This window comes from Geospiza fortis, unplaced genomic scaffold (genome assembly GCF_000277835.1).
Source record: "Geospiza fortis unplaced genomic scaffold, GeoFor_1.0 scaffold200, whole genome shotgun sequence".
NCBI lineage: Eukaryota > Metazoa > Chordata > Aves > Passeriformes > Thraupidae > Geospiza > Geospiza fortis.
Window position 1 is genome coordinate 1,133,903 of NW_005054353.1, and position 19,933 is coordinate 1,153,835.

The 19,933-nt window shown below is 36.4% G+C and overlaps 1 protein-coding gene across 1 annotated transcript in view; it reads left to right on the top strand.

Annotated features, from left to right (window-relative positions):
- The window catches only part of VPS13B (vacuolar protein sorting 13 homolog B), a 431,388-nt gene that overhangs the window by 284,768 nt on the left and 126,687 nt on the right, over positions 1 to 19,933 (top strand). Inside the window, exons 32-33 of the mRNA XM_005423449.3 lie at positions 2,386 to 2,512; positions 4,190 to 4,333. Coding sequence (XP_005423506.1) covers positions 2,386 to 2,512; positions 4,190 to 4,333 — 271 coding nt within the window. The remainder of the gene's footprint in view (positions 1 to 2,385; positions 2,513 to 4,189; positions 4,334 to 19,933) is intronic.

The window sequence follows — 19,933 nt, forward strand, 5'->3', positions numbered from 1 at the left end:
GAGAGAGAGCCAATTGAGGGTTTGAAGTTCAACAAATAACTTGCTTTTACAGCTCTGTTTCATATATTAAAGTCATACTTACTAGCATTTCAGGAAACTTCAAGTAGAAGTTTTCTAGTATAGTTATAGCTGCATGTTCTTTCATAGAATTGTTCTCCTATTTAGCTCTTTCATTGTCCTGAAAGAAAAAGGCATTTCTTTCTCATCCATTGAGAAGGGGAAATAGGAACTGGGTAAAAAATAATTTGGTTGGAATCTAAAATGGAGGTGGTGGCAGGGAGAGAAACAACTGTAAAACTCCAAAGTCTAAGACCACTTTCTCAAGTTGAAGATGTTCACTAGCCACTAACAAGTCTGATTTCTAATTTGGGGATCTAATGAGACTAATCTTGTTCTAAAAGCCATCATTAGAGCTCAACAGAGATATAGCTGACCAAAATGTTAAAGCTTTTAAGGTAAAATGGTAGTTTTCTCCGCTCATTAATTGGCTTATTCTTAAGCTGCACACTTCTAATGGTAGTGTGCAGCCTCCTCAGCAGTGAGGGCCATTTGAGGCAAAAGTTTATGAGAGTTGTGCTCTGTGGCATCTGCTCTTAACTTCTGTTTCCTGTTGTCCTAAATAGATTTAAAAGCTTTAAGGCCTACCTCAACTGTATAATTTATATTCCCTTATATATTGTCATCCTTTCTACATGTTTTGAGGACACTTTAAAAAATTATTACTAGCATTTGAAGCATCAAAATTGAAATACCTAAACACTAAAATGAATTCTGTATCTTCTGCAGTATGAATTTTGTATCTTTTGCAGTAGACTGAATTCCACCTCAGGTTATGATTTAACTCTTGGCTTACAAACCTTCAGCATTTGAGGTTGTTTGCTTTTCTACAGAACCCATTACAGAACCATTACTAGACTATGCATCACAATACCCCTTCTTAATCAACAGAGTTCAATACCTGTTCTGTGTGCAGTCAAGTAATTTCTGCGTAAACAGGCATAAAAAGCATATTGGTTAATAACATTAACATGGATAACTCCAGCTGATGGTAGGGGCTAATTGTTAATTGCATAGTTCATGTCTGGCTCACTTGTGGGATTTACACTGATGCCTGAACTGCCATGTCTCCATTAGAGATAGCAAAATTAAAGGTAATACAGGGAAATGTAACTGACATGCTGATGAAGAGTTCTACATGGATCTGTTAACTTCCTTTGTAAGGCCATGTAGTTTGTTCTTTAAACTTGCATCATTTCATAGTTGACAATTTTCTATTTTGTAAGCATAGGAAAACTTACCTTAGACCTATGACTTTGTGATGATTTTTAGAATTATCCTTGGTGAAATGTGGGTATTTGATGTTGCTACAAACAATAATAGGTAAAAAGAATTATCAAAAACTGCCTTGATGGAAGGAGTCTCCCTGGAATTTGAAGTGTATCCTCTTTTAGGGGCTGAACTACATCTTGATCTCATTACATTTTTTTTCCCTCATCAGAGGCTCTCAGATGGCATTTTGTGGCAATAGTTTATTTGACCTGACCCAGAAGATTCTGGCCATTTGGAATGTGTTGTCATAAGTTATTAGTGATCCATCTATAAGAGTTGTGCTTCTAGGCTTACTGTTTGGTTAAGAGGGAGGAGAGAGAAACCAACAAAAAACTCAAAACTAAACACCTGGCTAAAAAATAAATGCAATTACCAAGTTTAATGACACAAATATTCCTGGTAAATAAATGTTGATATTTAGCTGAAAAAGTACCAAAACCAAGCAGTGACAGAAGGAGTTGAGGAAGAACTGACATCCCTGTTTTTCAAATAGTTCTAAACATCTTGGACAATAGTTACTGATTTCATGTCGGAGTCCTAGTGTTGCGTGGGATTTGCTAGTTTAAGTTTTCATATATTTCATTTTTGTATCAGTTTCGTGCATATTTCTTCAACGCAGACTTTTAATGCACAAATTCAAATATTGCATAGGCTTCAAAGCAGCCATTTATAAAGTGAAGGGCATCCACAGGCAAGTTTTTAAAATACTGGTAATAAAGTTTGCATCTTTCTTCAAATTATTGTGTGTAGTGCATGAAACAGGAGAACAAGCAGTGTCAAGTGTCAAATTTGTCTACCTGGACATAGGTTGAAGAGTCAAATATTTAGACGTACTTATCCTGTGAAATGAAGATAGAAGTCTGCCTTCAGGATTGGAGTTAATATGATTTACAATAATGATAATTAAAGATTATTATGTTAGCAATCAAATGCCCAATTAGTACTGAAGAAGTTTTCTGCTATGTGCTGGATGTAAAGAATAATATGGAAAGCTTTTGCCTCTCAACAATTTATAATGTAATTTAATCTTTACTTTTCTTTCCCTTTGTTTCCTAGCATAAGGCGGCACCAGGAAAGGCGAGCTATTTTAACTCCCATTTTAACAGATTTCACCGTTCGAATAACTGCAGCTCCTGCCATTATTTTTACAAAAATTGATGCTGCAGAGAATTTACACACAGAGGTTTGTACAAAGTGTCTACAGAAATAGCATAATTTTTAATATATGTTAATATATTTTAATATATGTTTTACTATATTTTAATATATGAATAATCTTAATATTTTACCACTCTACCATTTGAAGTGTTCAGATGTGTTTTCAAATTGCCAACTGGAGAAAGGTCACGAGCTGAAATGTTCTTTCTCTGCTGGAGAAAGAATTTTTGTATAGCATTTGATACTAAAGGCAGTCCAGCCAGAGGTAGATAAGCCTGTTTTCAGTTCCAAAAATGAGAATCTTTTAATGATTTCCAGCAATGTTTTTTTAAAGTTTGTGATGGAAAGGTGTTGAGAAGAGGTGCAGCATAACAAAACATTGTATTCACAAGCTTCTCATAAAGAAACGTAAAAATGCTGTCTGTAGACTATCTATAATAAGAAAGTTAAGCTGAGTTCTCCTATGGAGATTTCCAAGACCCCAGGTTGCCACTAATCATCCATTTCCCTACTTTTGCCATGAGTACTTCCAGGTACTCAGATTTAACAGTCACTTTTGCTGGTGTGTTGTTCAGCTAGTTAAGAATAAGTCTGTGAAGCAGGTTACACACAAAAGTTATTGGCTGACTTTTTGCCATTAGTTTGTAACTCAAGAACATTTTATATAGGGAAGATATCAGACATTTTTTGTCAGCTCATAAGGATAATTTCCCTTAAAAACTACCTCCTGGGAAGAGCAAAATTAGTACAGGAGTGTAAAGGTTACTAGAGGTGTTTTTCAACATGCAGTGGGTGTACATTGTTGGAAATAACAGCTGGTGGGCATAGATAGAAGAAATCAACAGTTTCACATTTTGTGTAAAGGGTCAACAGAAGGTTAAATGGAAAATTACTTAATGTAAAAAAGAAATAGAAAGGCCCAGTATGTCTGCGATGCATAGAAGTTATTCAAGTTAAAAAAAAAATCTGAGCTTTGCTAATGCTTATGTTCAAGAATTTCAGTGTTTTCTGTAGATGCATTCTTCTTGTTATCTATTCCCTGCATGACATTCCATCATGAAGGGAGAGGTCTAGTTTAGATTAAAGCTTGAGCACTGTGCAAACTTCTCATGAGACAGAGCAGTTCTTCTCCCCTTCTGTCTGTTTTTCATCTCATTATTGTTTGCCAACAGTGGTGAAGGTCTCTGTTTGTGCTAGACAACACCAATAAAACAGTGGCTATTCAGCTAGTGTTGCCAAGGTATTAAGAATGGCTTACAGGCAAAGAGAAATCAATCAGATTGGCTATCAGTGAGTTCCAACACATGATTTCATTATAAATCAAGCAGAGTTTGTGTTTAAACAAAAAATCAAAAAACGATATCTTTTTCTTGGAAGGAAAGGAGAACTGGAATCATTGCCAAGGACACTCTGACAGCCCACTGATACTAGCAAGAGATGGAAACAAGGCCTTGTGCATGAGATGCTTTTCTTGCAAAGTTTGCCTTAACAGTTCTGCTGTTGAAAGCCATGCAAAGAATGTGCCACATCTTTTAGAAGCATGACACGCTAGTTTCTTCTAAAAAGACCACATTTGTACTATATATAATGTTATATATAATGTTAAGTATTGACTACAGCAGGGAACCGCAATACAGTTGTATAGAAGCTGAAAATTATTTTCCCAATGGCTGTTACTTAGTATTTTCCCTTAATTTCACAGGAAATTTTGGTCTGTGGTCATTCTTTAGAAGTGAATATGACAACAAATTTGGACTTCTTCCTCAGTGTGGCTCAAGTGCAACTTCTTCAGCAGCTGGTACAAGCTAATATGGTTGGACTAGAAGCTTCCAGCAGCACCACTGAGGTAGGTTTTTCCCTGAATTGCAACTGGATTTTTAGGAAGTCCATCTGCAAAGTAGTGTAGCTCTGAGCAGGTGTTTGTACCATCTAGAAAAAATTGTATAGGTAAAGGACATACATGGGGGGTTTTTTTGTTTGTATGGTCAGTTTCAAAATGTGTTCTGATGTTGATTTAAGAATAGAAAGTGTGTTAAGAGTATTATTCAGTAAATGCTGTTATTATAGTGGTTCTGCAACATCTTATTTACAAGGAGCATTATCTTATGTAATGTACAAGGAGAATTATATAAATGATGAAGGAAACAAATTTTTGAGAAGTGGGTTTTTGAGATTATGTGGTGTTGAACTCTTCTCGAATCTTTGGTATTTTCTTGTGAGTTCACATGCGATATTGTCTTTCACTAAAGCTAGTAAACAATAAAATCTTCTCTGTGCCTAGTAACCACTACTCACATTGATTGTCTTAGGGACTCAAGCCCCTAAAATTCAATCCACCTCTGAATATTTTCATACTTCTTTAGCAAAAATGTTGGTACATCATGAGGGATCCTGCATCTGAACAGTTGGAATATTAGTGATTAGTGATCAGCAGCCATCTCCTGAATTTTGTCATTCTTTATTATTGGGACTTGATACCTCAGTTTATATTTATATCACTGTCACAGACTGATAAGTTTAAATTTCACAATTTGACACTTTTGGGCTAATACAAACAAAACAAAACAAAAACCAAAAAACAAACAAAACAAAAAAAAAATAGGAGAAGATAGGGAAAATTTTTGGCCTAAAAGTATGTATTTCTTATTTTCAAAACTTGGAATCTAGTCAGGCTGACAGCATCTTTAAGATAATAGGAGTTAATAAATGACAAAGCACTAATTCCACTGGAATGGCTGTTGGACCTATTGAGGTACCTTTGCAAATAAGAACAAGAGTTTGGGGAAGAGTTATTGAGCAAGACACAGTCAACTGTTCCAAGAATCTGGCTAATGGGAGACCTGGAGAAGATTTTCTCCTTCCTTTCCTGAATCTGACAGTTTCAGCATTGCACGTGAGTCTGGGTGAAAGCAAGGAATGCTCTAGAACAGCCAAACTATTTACATTCCTCTCTCTTCACCCTGTCAAAACCCCAGAAGTTGTTTGTGCTAATCTAGGCATCACATCACCCCCCATACCTTTATCACTTCCCAAGGATAGAGAGAAATAAAGGGCATTGTTTCATTAACATTTGGAAACATGAAAGATGTAGAAAAGAAATGCAGTGTATTTTTCTTTTCCTTGGATATTTTACAGACACAGGGCCTCTTTTGGAGATGAATACTGTAAATTATATATAGAAATATCTTCAATCAATTATTTGTAGAGCAAAAAGAGTTTTCCCATTGTCAGTGGAATGGACAGAATCAGAATATTTGAATAGGTGCCAAGAATTTAAGTTCTGAGTTGGCTTTGTGCAGAAGTGCTGCGTGACTTACTTGGACTGTAAAAACTTAAAAGGAATTTGCTACAAAATTTCAGAAAGACTTTTGTTGGCTACATCATGAGATACTTATTTTCCCTTCATCAGTAACTCCCTTGCATCACTGAGGTCTCCTGTAATGAATAAGGGGGATATTTCTGCCTCAAGGTGTTTGCCTTGTCTTTAGTAAGTCATAGAACTACATCTGGATTTACTGTATCGGAAATATAAATCCATCGGTTTGTTACTTTTTGTCCAGCTCAGCTTCAGTAATGTGTAGCTCTGTGTGCCTAAGTGAAGCCACCTTACCCTCTAATGTATGCACATTTATTATTATTCTTATGGTTCTTTAGTCAGCAGAAAGAAACATAATACACTGATTGTATGCTGTTGTTTTTTACCTTGGTGAATGAGATCAGGAGCACATAGCTTTTCATACTTCACACCTGCATATTATTTCATTGCAAGAATCAAAGCATAATTTATGTTGAAGACACTTCTGGAAACCATTCCTTTACTCAAAAGAAGACTCATGTCCAAGCTAGATTAGGCTTTTCAGGATGTTATTCAGTCAAATCTTTCTTTATCTCAGAGGAATGACCATCTGGATAATTGTCCTGTGCTTAATTACCCTTGCTTTGGGATATTTTTGTCTTTATATCCATTCAGAGTTTTACTTGATAAAACTTTCAGTCATTGCCTCTCAACATTTCACAATACCTTTCCAAGAACAGTCTGACTTAATCTTCTTCATAGCCCTGCTTTAAGTAAATGGAAACCGTAATTAGATGCCCTATCATCATCCTTATCCTTCTCTTTTTTGAAAAAAACTAGCTCTCTCACCCTCTCCTTATAAATTCTGTGCTTTAACCTTTTAATCCTCTTGATAATCCCCTGCCCATTCAGGTTTGTCAGTCTTCTTCTTCTGCTGTTGAGCTCAAAGCTAAAGACAGTGCTCGGGATGCTGACATGCAAGTATCTCATCATCTCACCTCTGATCCAGTGGCTGTGCTGCTGCTGATGCTTCCCAGTAGATGCTCAGGCTCCCACGCTACAGGGATAGTCTTATCACATGTTCAAGTGATCATGTGATCACGTTCAAAATAATCAGATGCTCAAGTTGTTGGCCACCAGGACTCTTGGGTTCCTTTCTGCAAAGTTATTCTGTAGCAGTGACCTCCAGCAAGTTTTTGATTTGGGATTTTACCATCTCACCATTTCACAAAATCATTTAGGATGGAGAAGACCTCTGAGATCATCAGATCCAAGCTTTGACTGATCATTGCCTTGTCAGCTAGACCATGGCAAGTGCCATGTCCAGGTCCAGGACTCTGTGTTTACCTTTTTCCTTCATAAGGTTTCTATTAAACCATTTCTCCATTTTGGCAATGTCCCTCTGAAAGCAGTTTCAACAGCTCCTTCCAGTTTGGTGTCATCTGTCTTTGGATATGTTTTGTGTCATTGCCAAGATCTTTAATAAAGATATTAGACATGATCAAACCATGGGGAATGTCCATCAGTAACTGGAGTTTAGCGGTACTGTGGAACATTGAACATTACTTTCTGGTTTTAGTGGCCCAGTTTTTACCTACCTCACAGTCCATCCATTCAGTTCACGCTTGAGTGTTTGAATAAAAGCGAGCTGTGGAAAACTGCCTAACCTTGGACAACTTTGCTAATAGCAAAGCACGTTATCAAGTACTCTGTCCTCAGAATCAATCATCTCATCACAGGAGGCAATCAGATTGGGGTAAAACATGACAGTCATCAAAGTAGCAACCCCTTGTTTAAACTTTAACGGTGTGATTTCCAAATGGACTGTATTTGCTGGTTTACAGGGCAACGGTGTAAAGATTTGTGTAGACAAAAAAAAAAAAACAAAAAAGAAGTGATGATTTATGGGTAAATCTCTTTTTTCTTCAAGTGTTTTAATATTCTGTAAAAAGTTTCATGCCAGGTCTCCAGTGCTGTGTTTTTACTTATTATAAGACCTAGCTTTATACTGTTTTATAAATCTTTGATGTACAGTGGGCCTATTGTACTGACTTCTTCATAAGGTATAGTCTATTATTGCAAAGAATATTGCTTTGATCTACTTGACAGCTTTCAAGTAAGGACACATATGTGGTGTTTGATAGATTACCTGAGGGGCAAAGAATGTTGCTGCCTTTTTGTAATTATTCACTTTTTCAAAATTAATATATGCCAAATTCTTAGAAGAAGAATATATAATGCCTACACATGGAGAACAGAAACAGAAGTGCTAGGAAATGAAATACAAATATAAGACTGAGGTGCTGTTAATGTCCTGATTTTGTTCAGTGATACATCTAATATTATAGGTGAAATATCAATAAAAGGGCCATATTTCCTTCTTCTTAGAAGAATTTTTAATATTCTGGTAAAAGTATTTCCAGTATAAATGATAACTAGTTTTACTACTGAGCAGTGATAAAACAGGTGAATTTTCAAGAAGTTCATTTCTTCATCTGGCGAATCTATTTCCTGGTGTCCATCACTTACCACCTGGAAATTTTTGGCAAGACTTATTTGTCATACTATCATTTAGAAGCAGAAAACACAAGAACTCCTCTTTGAAAAAGAAATTAAATTCAAACCAACACACATCTTGATCTGCTGCTGACCATGTAGGAATGCATGAGTAACATATTTAACTGCAAGTCAGTGAATGTTACACTCCTCAAATATGGCTACTGAGGTCATTAGCAACTTTTAGTTTCCAATAAGCTTGAGATTAAGGCTAGACTTTTGGAAAAAAATTGATGTATACAAAAATTATTTCTTTAAATTTGTCCTAAAGATTGTTCCTGTCCGATAACTACACTGGAGGCATTGAATGCAAAGGACAGTTACTTTGTATCTTTCTTGAAAAACAAAAAGGTACTTAGAAATGTTTACTTTTTCTTCCCAATGTCTTTGTGAGAACAATAGCTCTAGATGAAGAGAAGATGATTGCTTTTAAAATTCAAGGCAACTTGAAACATCTGAAATATTTTCCAGAGTATGTCCATTGAAAGCATTCACTCACTTTCTGTTCCCTGTGGTATATTTCTCTTTATCCCCTCCATCACAGAATCAGTCGCAGAATGGGTCAGATTGGAAGGAGCCACAGTGGATTCTCCTGTCCAGCCTCCCTGCTCAAGCAGGGTCCTCTAGAGCACGTGGCACAGGATTGTGTCCAGACAGTTCTTGACTATCTCCACACCCTCTCTGGGCAGCCTGTTTCAGTGCTCAGCTACTCACACAGTAAAGAAGTTCTTCCGTATGTTCTGGTGGAATTTCCTGTGCAGCACTCTCTGCCCATTGCCTTTTGTCCTATTACTCAGCAGCACCAGGAAGACCCTGGCTCGATCCTCTTGACACCCTCCCCTTAGATACTGATAGACATTGATAAACTCCCATCTCAGTCATCTCCTCTAAAGTCATCCTCAAATAGGCCCAACTCCTCAGCCTTTCCTCATAACTGAGGTCCCCCTCATCATCTTCATAGCATTCCATTGGACTCACTCCAGGAGCTCCATATCTCTCCTGTACTGAGCAGCCCCGAAATGGACACAGCGCTCCAAATGAGGCCTCACCAGAGCTGAGTAGAGGGGCAGGATTGCCTCCCTCAACCTGCTGGCAATGCTCTTTCTAACACACCATAGGAAACCTTAGGCATTTTTGGCCACGAGGGCCATTTTGTTGTCCACCAGGACCCTGAGGTCCTTCTCCACGGAACTGCTTCCCACCAGGTCATCCCCCAGCCTGTACTGGTGCTTGGGGTTATTCCTCCCCTGGTGCAGGATCTGCATTTGCTGTTGTTGAGTTTCAGATGATTCTCTGTCCATCTCTCCAGCCTGCCCAGGTCCTTCTGAAGGGCTGCACAGCCCTCTGATGTATCAGCTGCTCCTCCCAGCTTTGTGCCATCAGTGAACTTGCTGAGGAGGCATCTGCCCTTTCATGCAAATCAGAGATGAGAAGTTAAACAAAACTGGATCTAGTACCAACCTTTGGGAGACACCACTAGTAAAAGGCCTCCAACTAGACCCTGTGCCATTGATCACAACTCTCCGAGACCTGCCATTTCAGCCAGTGCTCACTTTGCCTCATCCCTATTTCTCAGGTTATATAGTCTTGTTTATTTTCTGCTAGCCCAAGTGCGTGTTTCTTTAGGCTAGAAGTCCCTAGCTATCCTATACAGTCTGAAATTCAGACAGGTATCTGATATACTAATAAAAACAGCTTGAAAGAATAGACAAACTCATCATCTTTTCCTTCTATCATACTTAGTCACAAGTTTTTATATGTAGTGAGGAATGCAGCACTCAACAATCAGTTTTTGAAAATATGGAAATATTTTCTCACAGTTTAACTAGAAATTAAAAAGTTGTCCCTGTTTTGGATCCCTCTCAGACCTCCCTTGCCCCTGGCTGGCATTTTTATTTTTGCTTAAGCAGTGGACAAACCTTCCAAAGTTCTCCAATGTGCTTGGTATTATACTCATGTGTTGCTAGCCATTAGAATACAGTAGGTCTTGCACAAATTCGATGTTTAAGTTTCTTTCCCCCACAAAATACATGAAAAAAAATCTTCTTGTTGAACTAGAGGAGCAACTGAGCTGATGAAGTATGGACTCAGAGGTGCTGGCAAAACGGTCTCACAAAGAATGATCTGGGACTTGAAGTGTCTGATTGGAATTTTTCTTTCTAGCTGATACATATGTCAAGCATAATTTGGAGTCAGAGCCAACAGGCAATGGGCACAAGCTGTCATTACCTGAGGGAAGTGTTGAACCAAACGGGGGAAATCTGGTGTGAGCACATCTTTGTTTTCTTTCAGAAATTCCAGGCATGACCTGCTGGCTAATGTTTTCTGCTTTGTTAAGGCCTGCTTTTAGGTATTTGACCTTTGAGTGCTCTTCCTAGGCTTCATAAGTACTAGCTGCAGCAGTGTTTGTCACCTTGGCAGATGATATTCTGCTTCTAGACCTGGCTCATGGCCAATCACTGAGTAAAGTCCAGCAGCAGGTGTGACATGTTCCATAGGGCAAACCTCTGTGTTCTGATAAATTGCAGCAACAGCTCACCAGCTTCCTGAATAAATTATATTAATACTAGGGGGGAGCAAAAGTTGTTTCAACTTCGGTATTTTGTTCTTTTACCACAAAAATTATAATTATATTTGGAGTATAACTGCTATAAATATTGGCTGTTTCAAAGTGAGCAGCATGTTACTTGTATTCATCCCAATAATGGGCAAGGCTGGGGGAAGTACAACTCCTATCTGCCCAGACAAGAGCAAGAATAAGCAAAGGCTTGAGTGAGTAATAAACAATACACCATTAAAGTGAACTAATTAGTAGCTGAGAAGCATCCAAAAGGGAGAAGGCATAGAAAACTCATCTATGGCAGCTGATTCCTTCCTAGCTGGGCTAAATCTGATTGTATGCTGATTTGTCACATTAGACATACTGCAATAATATTTGTAGAAGGTGTAAGTCATTCTCTATTGCTGCAGATGAGGCTTAAAAAAGCTTTTCTGATAAGTTTTAAAGCCCTGTAATATGTTGGCTCAGGAAGTCTGGAAGGGTATGCTGAAGAAGTATTTCTCTGTGCTTTCTTTAATTATCGTTGTTGTTTTTTTTCTCAAAGCATCCAATTATATCTACTTTCAGAGATCAGGAGTCTAAAAAGATCTTTGTTCTGACTCAGTAGGACTGTTACATTCTTTATTTCTGTTTATGGCGATCTCATCAAACTGTTGTTGCTGTAACTTCACTGTAAGATAAAGAACATGGTCAGCAGGATATATGTACAAAAGTGGTGTTACAATTGCATCACACATAAAATTTGAAGGAATGATAGCTAATAGAGTTTATAGCATATTTTCTTGCTGATGATACTTTAGCAGAGCAAACCTTTGAGTGATGAACAATTTAATTGCACTTTAGTTAAGGCTATTAATTACTTGTATGAAAAATTTAAAAAAATTGTTGAAAACAAGCATAAATTTGTTTTCTATTTCTATTTTGCTTAGAAAAAAAAATAGCAGTGAAAAAACCAGTAAAACAAGTTCCAGATAATACTACTTAGGAAGCCAGACAGTCAAAGTGTGAAATGGCAGATCCACATGTTGCACAGATGTTGTATTGACTGGATAGTATTCTTATGGAAAGCTTGTGTAATTGGAAGTATTTTTAGTATGTTGAAACTTTGAGAAGTTGGCATTTCCATTTGCCAGTTTCTTTTGAAGAAGCTGTTTATCTTTTGTCTTTTAATTACTGAAATCTAAGGTAATCAGTGTTCAAGAGCCAAAACATTCTTGGTTTTTATATTTTATACAAATCAGTTGAATTTAGGTATGTCTTGATATCCTGAAATGTGTTGGCACATTAAAAAAGCTAATACTGTGTAAAAATAACTTCCTGAGGGTTTCAAAACTTTTTTCATTATGACTTTGGTATTTGTTGCAGTGAGTGAAAAGAGAACTAACTTAGTCTATGGTATTAGTAATGCCCCAGAAACAGTAGGTATAGAAATATGAACCAATAAAATATTTCTCAGAGATTTTGGGGTTTTTTTATAGCTTGCACAATTCCTGATCAGGTCTTGTGTACCTGATCAGGAACTAAAACATGGGCAGAACTGAGCCATTAGAACTTTGAAATTTCATTCCAGGGAATAGCAGGTCATGCAGCATGTAGTACCATAACTTTGATGTCGTAGGCTATGAGATGCTTTCTCATGGATCTTCACCACTTTAATTGAAGAATCACAAATTTATTGCAGCTGGAATTAATATGTTCAGTTTATTGATAAAATTATTAGCAACAATCTCATGACCTGGGATTTGTAGACTGCCTTTTTGCATGAATTTGTTAGTAACTATAGCTTCCTTATTTTAATGATTGTACATTTCAAAAAGTAAGCTATTACAATGCTTCTAACTAGGTTACAAAATGTAAAGTTTCAGATACCAGAAATGAAGTAACAAAGTAAAGAGAAAGTAACACAATTTGGATTATTTAGATTTGAAATACTTAGATTCTCAAGCAACTTGACAAGGGTTAGCTTAAAATTAGGCTTGGTTATTCTCACTGTGTTGGTTTCATGGATTTGGAAACAATGGAATATATCCAGAGAAGTGTTTTCACAGTTGAGAAGGATTGCAGAAAGCTGGAGTTTCTAAGCACATACCACAGCTAGATCCCCAAAGTAGCTCTAATTTGTGTCACTGGAGTTAGGAAATGTCTTGTGCTTTCATTCCTGCACAGTGAGACCACTTCTGTGTGCTTCAAATTGAGACTGTGCCTTGTACATCCCAGGTGGATTTGTAAAAGACAGCAACTTCTATTACCTAAAAGCTCACGAAGTTTTGATAAAGAAGAATTGCATTTCATGTCAATCTGTGTAATGTCCTTAGAATGAGAAGAGGAAAACTTAAGTAGGAGACAAAAGAAAATCTGTTTTGCTTTAAAGATGTGACCTTTAGTTTCTCTCCTAGAATTACAGGGAGAAAAAAGGATGTTCAAATTGATTGTTGCCATGAAAATGGCTCTTTGAAGAGATCTTCATCCTACAAGTACAAAAATAAAGGGGGAAAAAGTGTTTATAGTCTCTCATTAACGTACATAATTAGGAAAATTTTTATCTTACAATGAAGAGTCTCTTCAATAAGCATTTGGACTTATGTAGTTGAGCAAGATCAATAAACATGGTAAATATGATAGATATTAAACTGACAAGGTAAAGAATTCTTAGTATAGTAAAACCAGACTTGAAATTACAGATTCAATGTGTATTTCCTTTTTGCTCGGAAGAAACCAGGTTCTCCTGCTGATTTTTGATGTCCACAAGCACACAGACTATGTGGGGGGAAAAAAAATTGAAAGTTGTATCTCATAGCTGTTTAAGCACTTCATGATTCAAGACCAGTTTCTATGACATTTTCCTTAATATTTTCTGTGACCACTTGAATTAAGGTGATAAGATGTTCCTGCATATCAAGATTTCACATAAAATATAGCTGGGGAGGAATTTACCCAATACAATAATCTACAAAGAAGTTCATAAATAACATTCTTCCAAATAGTCCTTGCTTCAACACAGAATGCTATTTCGTATTGTTAATGAAAGGAAAAATACAAATATTCTCTAGAATACTGTGAAGCTTCATTTCAATAGCATTTAAAAATTCCCATGCTGGAATGAATCTATGGAAAAGCATCTCATAGGGGTTGTTGTTATTTTCTGGAAAAAAAAATTATAACAGCAAAATAAAAAGTTAGAGTGAGACAGGAAAAAAGCAAACAGAAACCTTGAACTGTTGGTTTTCCTCTATGTTCCCATCAATACTAGTTAAAGACAAAGGTGAACGGATTTTTTTTCTCTTCTCTTTTGCTATTTTTCCAGATGTTTTAAAATGGAGCATAATGGGATATAGTTATTTTTACATGAGTTTTAAGTACAAATGGTGTTTCAGTCCACTTTTTTTTTTTCTTTTTAGCCTACAGTTCTTGATTATCTGAACCAGACCTACTTGTGTCTGCTCAATGAACTGCATTTATTCTCTCATACTACTCTTAGTAATATTGTCTAAAAGATGTAAACATTCTGTCCAATCTCTGTATTCCATACCCTGTCTAGCAATATTTTGAAGTTAACTTGTGTGTTATTTTTAGTATAATTATCTTCAATAAAATTGTGCTTTCTTATCCAATTAAAATAATAATTGAATGTTATGTAAAGTTAATTTAAAACTTCACCATTTCTGATCATTTAATGTACCGACCAAAATAACCTGAAGTATTCATTACGGAGATAATAAAAATAATGCTATTAAAAAGGTCCAAAATTCAAACTTTTCTTTCAATTAGAACACATGCAAAAAAACATATTGGTTTTCATTTTTGAGGAAAATAAAATAGAAGTCCATGAACTGTGTAAGAATTGCTATAGGTTTGCCATAAGTAGCAAGTATAGTTGGTGGCTGGCATATATGCAGGACAAAATCACTGAAGGCAAGACAGTGGCTCAGACTGACCCTGAGGAGAAGTGTGAGAGAGCACGTGCTTGGGCTTTCTCACAGTGTGACACTGGAGGTGTCACAGTGGTGATTTCCTAAGGCAGCTGACGAGGAGGGGGAAGTTGCAGTGTTGGGTCACACGGTGTGAGACTGAGGGTTCTGCATTCTTTGATCTCTACTAATCTTCTCCTTTCAGTCATCTAATGCTGCTGGACAGGAGAGTTTGATCCTGTGGCAACATTACCTTTAGACAGCTCTAGTTATGGTTTCTTCCCTGCATGGAGCATCACCTGCTAGGTAGTGTGGAAAACTTGATCCTTGACAGGAATTTTAAACACATGGATTCTGTAATTTCCTTCATTTTAAAGTAAAATAAGAATTTTTTTTTCTCCTTAAAGAGAAAGATGAGAAATGTAAAGGGAAAGGACAAAAGCCAGTAAGGAATTAATTGAAGGTATAGTCAGTGGGCAGTGAGAAATTTAGGTTTTAAATTCTGTTTTCTTTATGAGAAGAATGCTCACTTTTTTCCCCTGAAATTCTCTCACAGGAAACAATTTTTTTCATTAATTTTACCCTATTTTTCTAAGTAAATAAATCTAATATAGTCACCCTGTATGTCAGTCTTCCTCAAACATTACATAATATTTTTTGTTCTCATCCAAATTAGAAAGCAGAATAGAAGTCTCAATATTAATTAAATTTTTTAATTGTTTTGTAAAAAAACATAAGTATGGTGAGAAACCAAAGCAGGTATTGCCACTGAGGGAAAGCCATTATTTAGTAGTAGGCCATATTCACTGTTCAGTCACTTCTGTGACTTGTGATGGACCAGCTGATCACCTAGGGATAGATACTCTGCTTAGTTTCATATTGATTTTCTTTAGGACAGAATTCCACTTTAGTACTATCCTGTTTATTAAGCAAGGAGGCTTAATTACTGCTGGTGATTATATTGCCTGTCATCCTAATTTTTCAATTTTTCCAGCCATCTATACTGTTTTCAGATTCAGGTAATGTTGTATCATCTGAGACTGTCTAGTAGAATGATACATTCCATTATTCATGCCTGAAATTTTGTCAGGAAACAAATATGGCTATTTTTTCACAAATTCATTTGTCTGTTCTGTCAGAAATTCGTGAGGTCTTCATACTGTTTGAAAAGTGACAAAAATACCTGTGTAAATAAATTTTCTTTTAAATAGTAGTGAGTTTAAACATAAAAGAGCATAACCTTTTCTGTATATAACATCTAATGGATCAAAGTTGTCCAGGGGGTCCAGGTTGTGTTATTGACAGAATTACATGGTACCTTTTTCCTGTGAAATTATTTTGCATGAGTCAGAGCTGCAACAGTATCCTTGTACCATTTACAAGCAGTTGTATGCGTAGCAGAATTAGCTATATTTTATAGTTTAGCAATTTTATAACTAAATTTTTATAACTATTATTTTGAAACTGAAGAAAAAAAAGGAAGCCAATCTATAATCAGAAGTTTTTTATTCATTATACCTTAGTGATGGAATAGCATCTGAATCAGTTTAATCTATGTTCTGTAGCAGCAGCTTTTTAGGATGGTGAATGTTTAATTGTAAGATGGCACATATTTTCTATTTCTGCTAATGTTAATGGCCTGAAACCATGGCATGTCAAAGGAAGCTGTACAAATTAATTTATGTGGTTTTTTTTCAAATATACAGTAACATGAAGACATGTAAAAAAAAGCACATTTAAGAGATACACATGCATAGAGTTGATGGAGAAAATTTGCACCATACATAACTTGTTTTTCTTAGTAAAGATTGTTCCACAGATTAATCTAATCCACTTAGATAGTAAGTGGGCTTACTAGATTTAATTGCTTTATGGAGTGGTTAAAATTTGTAGAATGGCTAAATTTTTTGAAATGTATGTGACATTAAAGTCTTCTGATAATATTTATCATTGAGCTGTTCATATGTTTTAAACATAATCTTGTAGCTCAGTAGTGGCAGAGAGCGTGCCAAAAGTGTAACTTTTTGAGAATGCCAATAAAAACCCCTAGCTGGAATAGCTGAATAATACTTGCATCATTTTCCTGGTAGCTTTACCAGTACTTGGGTTCCCACATAGCCGCTTGTCAGATGTTTTCCTGAAAATAACAGATATTTTGGTTAGTTCAAGGACGCTATCAAAATAAAGTCCTTGCCAGTATCCTGAGTCATTGCCATACCCTGTTTCCGTTCTTAGGAAGCTCTGTCTCATCATTTGATTTTGTTGCCAAAACCAATTGGGAGGTATCTTTTTGAAGGACTGTGCAGTACTTCTTGATACTTCATATGAGCAAACTTACTCATTCCAGTAGAAACCTAGATGCTGTTCTTATATTGGAAAAATTGATGTGGTTTTTCTAAGAATCTTCAAAGCAGAAATTTTTTCAATTAAAAAAAAATATTTAGGGATGAAGTAAATTCACACTATAGTAGGGAGCCTTATGAGGAAGGGTCCATTTTGCAAGACATGAAGGCAAAACGTGACGATTACTCAAAAGGACATAAGCATGTATGTGGATGCACAGAGTTTTCATACAGCAAAAACGCCTCATGATAGAAGATCCGAGTTCTGTGTTAGCCTGGAATTTGTAGAAATGCACAATTTAGTTTTACACTTCAAATCTAAGCAAGTGGTGTGTTTTAACATTTTGAATTGGTTTGCAGTTTCATTCATCCTCTTGCAATGCTGCAAAAGTTGCATCCATAGTCATGCTATGAGGATTTTGAGATAGCTGAACTAAAACAAAGTATTTTGAATGGAAGAGTAGAATTTTAACTTTATACTTCAGTTGAGGATTTCATAGGTAGACAGTCATTTCTGAATGTTAATAATCTTCCCCTGGTCATCAACATTAATTTCTGCAATTGTGTGGGGTTCTGAGTTTCTCTGAATCCTAAAAATTCCGTTTGTTCTGTCTTATTCTTCGCTTGTGTCAGTAATAATAATTTTCCACTTTTCTTGAACATTTGAACATTGCACTGAATTTTGGTTGAGTGGGACAGAGAAAGTAGCAGTGTTCCTTCGTGGACACACAGTGTTTAGAGTGGAAGGATAATAAAGAGCCTAGCTCTATTTATTTCTTTCTAATGTGTTTGATGTATTCTGCCGCCTATCACAAAAGCCAATCTAGTAAAATTACAGTGAACTAATTTTTAGTCCAGTGTCATGCTTTGGTGGCAGGGCTACAAAGTACATGCATAGGGTCTGTGGCTTTGAAAAGTAATATTAATGTGGTACTGTCGATATTCCCATTTAGATAAAAGAGGTAGTTCTCACACTGACTTATATTGAGGAGCGTTTCTCAGGAGTATGGAGGAGATTAAAGAGCTGGACAATACTTCCATTTTTACAGCGAGCTTCCATCTGATTCAATTACAGGTTGCTATATCAAATGGTGAAATCATAGATTATCATTGTGATTAAAGATTTATATGAGTCATGCATATGATGCTAGTAACATGTACTGAATGAAATTTAGATTTGCAGCTAATTGGCTGCCATTACCTTTTTAGAGAGAAGACATTTTAAAGTTTTCAGTTGTTTACACATAGTATGCAGCTTTGGTGGTTTTGCTGTGCTTAATGGGTTTGCTTAATAATCTTGCATATTAGCACTTTTTTCCTCAGTACGTGCTCCTAGGCAATGTTTCCAGCTCTTCATTTCACTGAGACTGTACCTTCCCCCTAGATTACCTGTGACTCACTGTATGAATCAAGACTGGAAGTTTCATTCTTGACTCATCCTAAGTAAAGGTTTCCACTAATTTTAACTTTCTCCATCAAAACAGTAGAGGAATAATGACTTAGTAAAGTAAAGAATTCACAGAAATTAGCAGTGACAAGTATTTCAGATTGCTGGGAAGCTGTTTGAATTAGAGAATCCCTAAAACTGCAAATCTGTTAAGCTTTACTGAGTCGGGGTCCTGTGTACAAGTTTCATAAAACTGATATTTGTCTGAAGACCAGCGATTAAAGACATTCTTTTAGAAAGCTGGGCATTTTTTTCTTCACAGAGCTACAGGGATAATTAGGTTTCTGTGTTTGCATTAGTTCACCTGTTTTCTTGTAGTAGTTTGTATGTCTTTTTTGCTTTTCTGCTAGGATAGGCTATCTGGTCTCTACAGATCATCCTTTTTGGCTGGTTCTTTGCCTTCCAAAACAGGAACAGAGGAGGAAAGATTCAGGATCACAAATAAATTATCTGCCAAACTATTATTTTTTCAGTGGGAGATGGGCACAAAACTGTTCTACGTTCTCTTGATAAAGTTCATGATAAAGGCAGTAGTGCCTTCTCCACACTAGGTAAGTGTTCATTACACATTGAACACCTGGAAGTTTTACTCATTGTATTTCTATTAAATTCTTGTTGTACAAGGTAATTTCTGAGTAGACTGGTCTTGGCTGAGTGGTTCATTGGGTCATTTCTTAGGTATGTATGTGAGCAAGCCCATCACAGCAAATAATTTATGGCCAGTTAAAAAGTATACTTACAATAATATTTAGGAAGTATTTTAATAAGACTCAACAACAAAGAGAAAAAAAAATCAAAAACCAAAACCAAAAAAGCAGCAGTTGTTGGTGAACCAAAAGGAACTTCATTGCCCAAAATTGGAAAAACATTTTTATGGAAAAACAGTATATGTAAACAATATTCAGTAATATGTACAGTCTTTTTGCATCTTTATTATAGTACATCATAGCAATACCATATAGAAGTATGTAAAGGTCAGAAGTGTTTTTCTTTAAGAAGTAACCTTTGTGAACTCTTTGTATCTGGGCCTGCTGATGGAATTCAATGTTGTTACCATCCCACAATTTGAATGGCGCCGATGGCATCGTAGAACTGCAGATAAAAGCTTTGAAGATGTCAGATTGCTGCAGAATGTGTTTCACAATAGTTCTCCCCTGATTTTCCAGGGAGTTATAAAGTCCGCTTTCAGCATGACTAGAGTGCTTGGTGTTTTGGAGCAGCCTCTCAGCACCGAGACTGATGGGGCTGGAGAGCTCCAGGCCTGAGCAGTCGGAGAAGGCTGGAGATGCAGCTCTGTGTGTCACCCACCCTGAAGGCAGCTTGCAGAGGTCCTCTTTT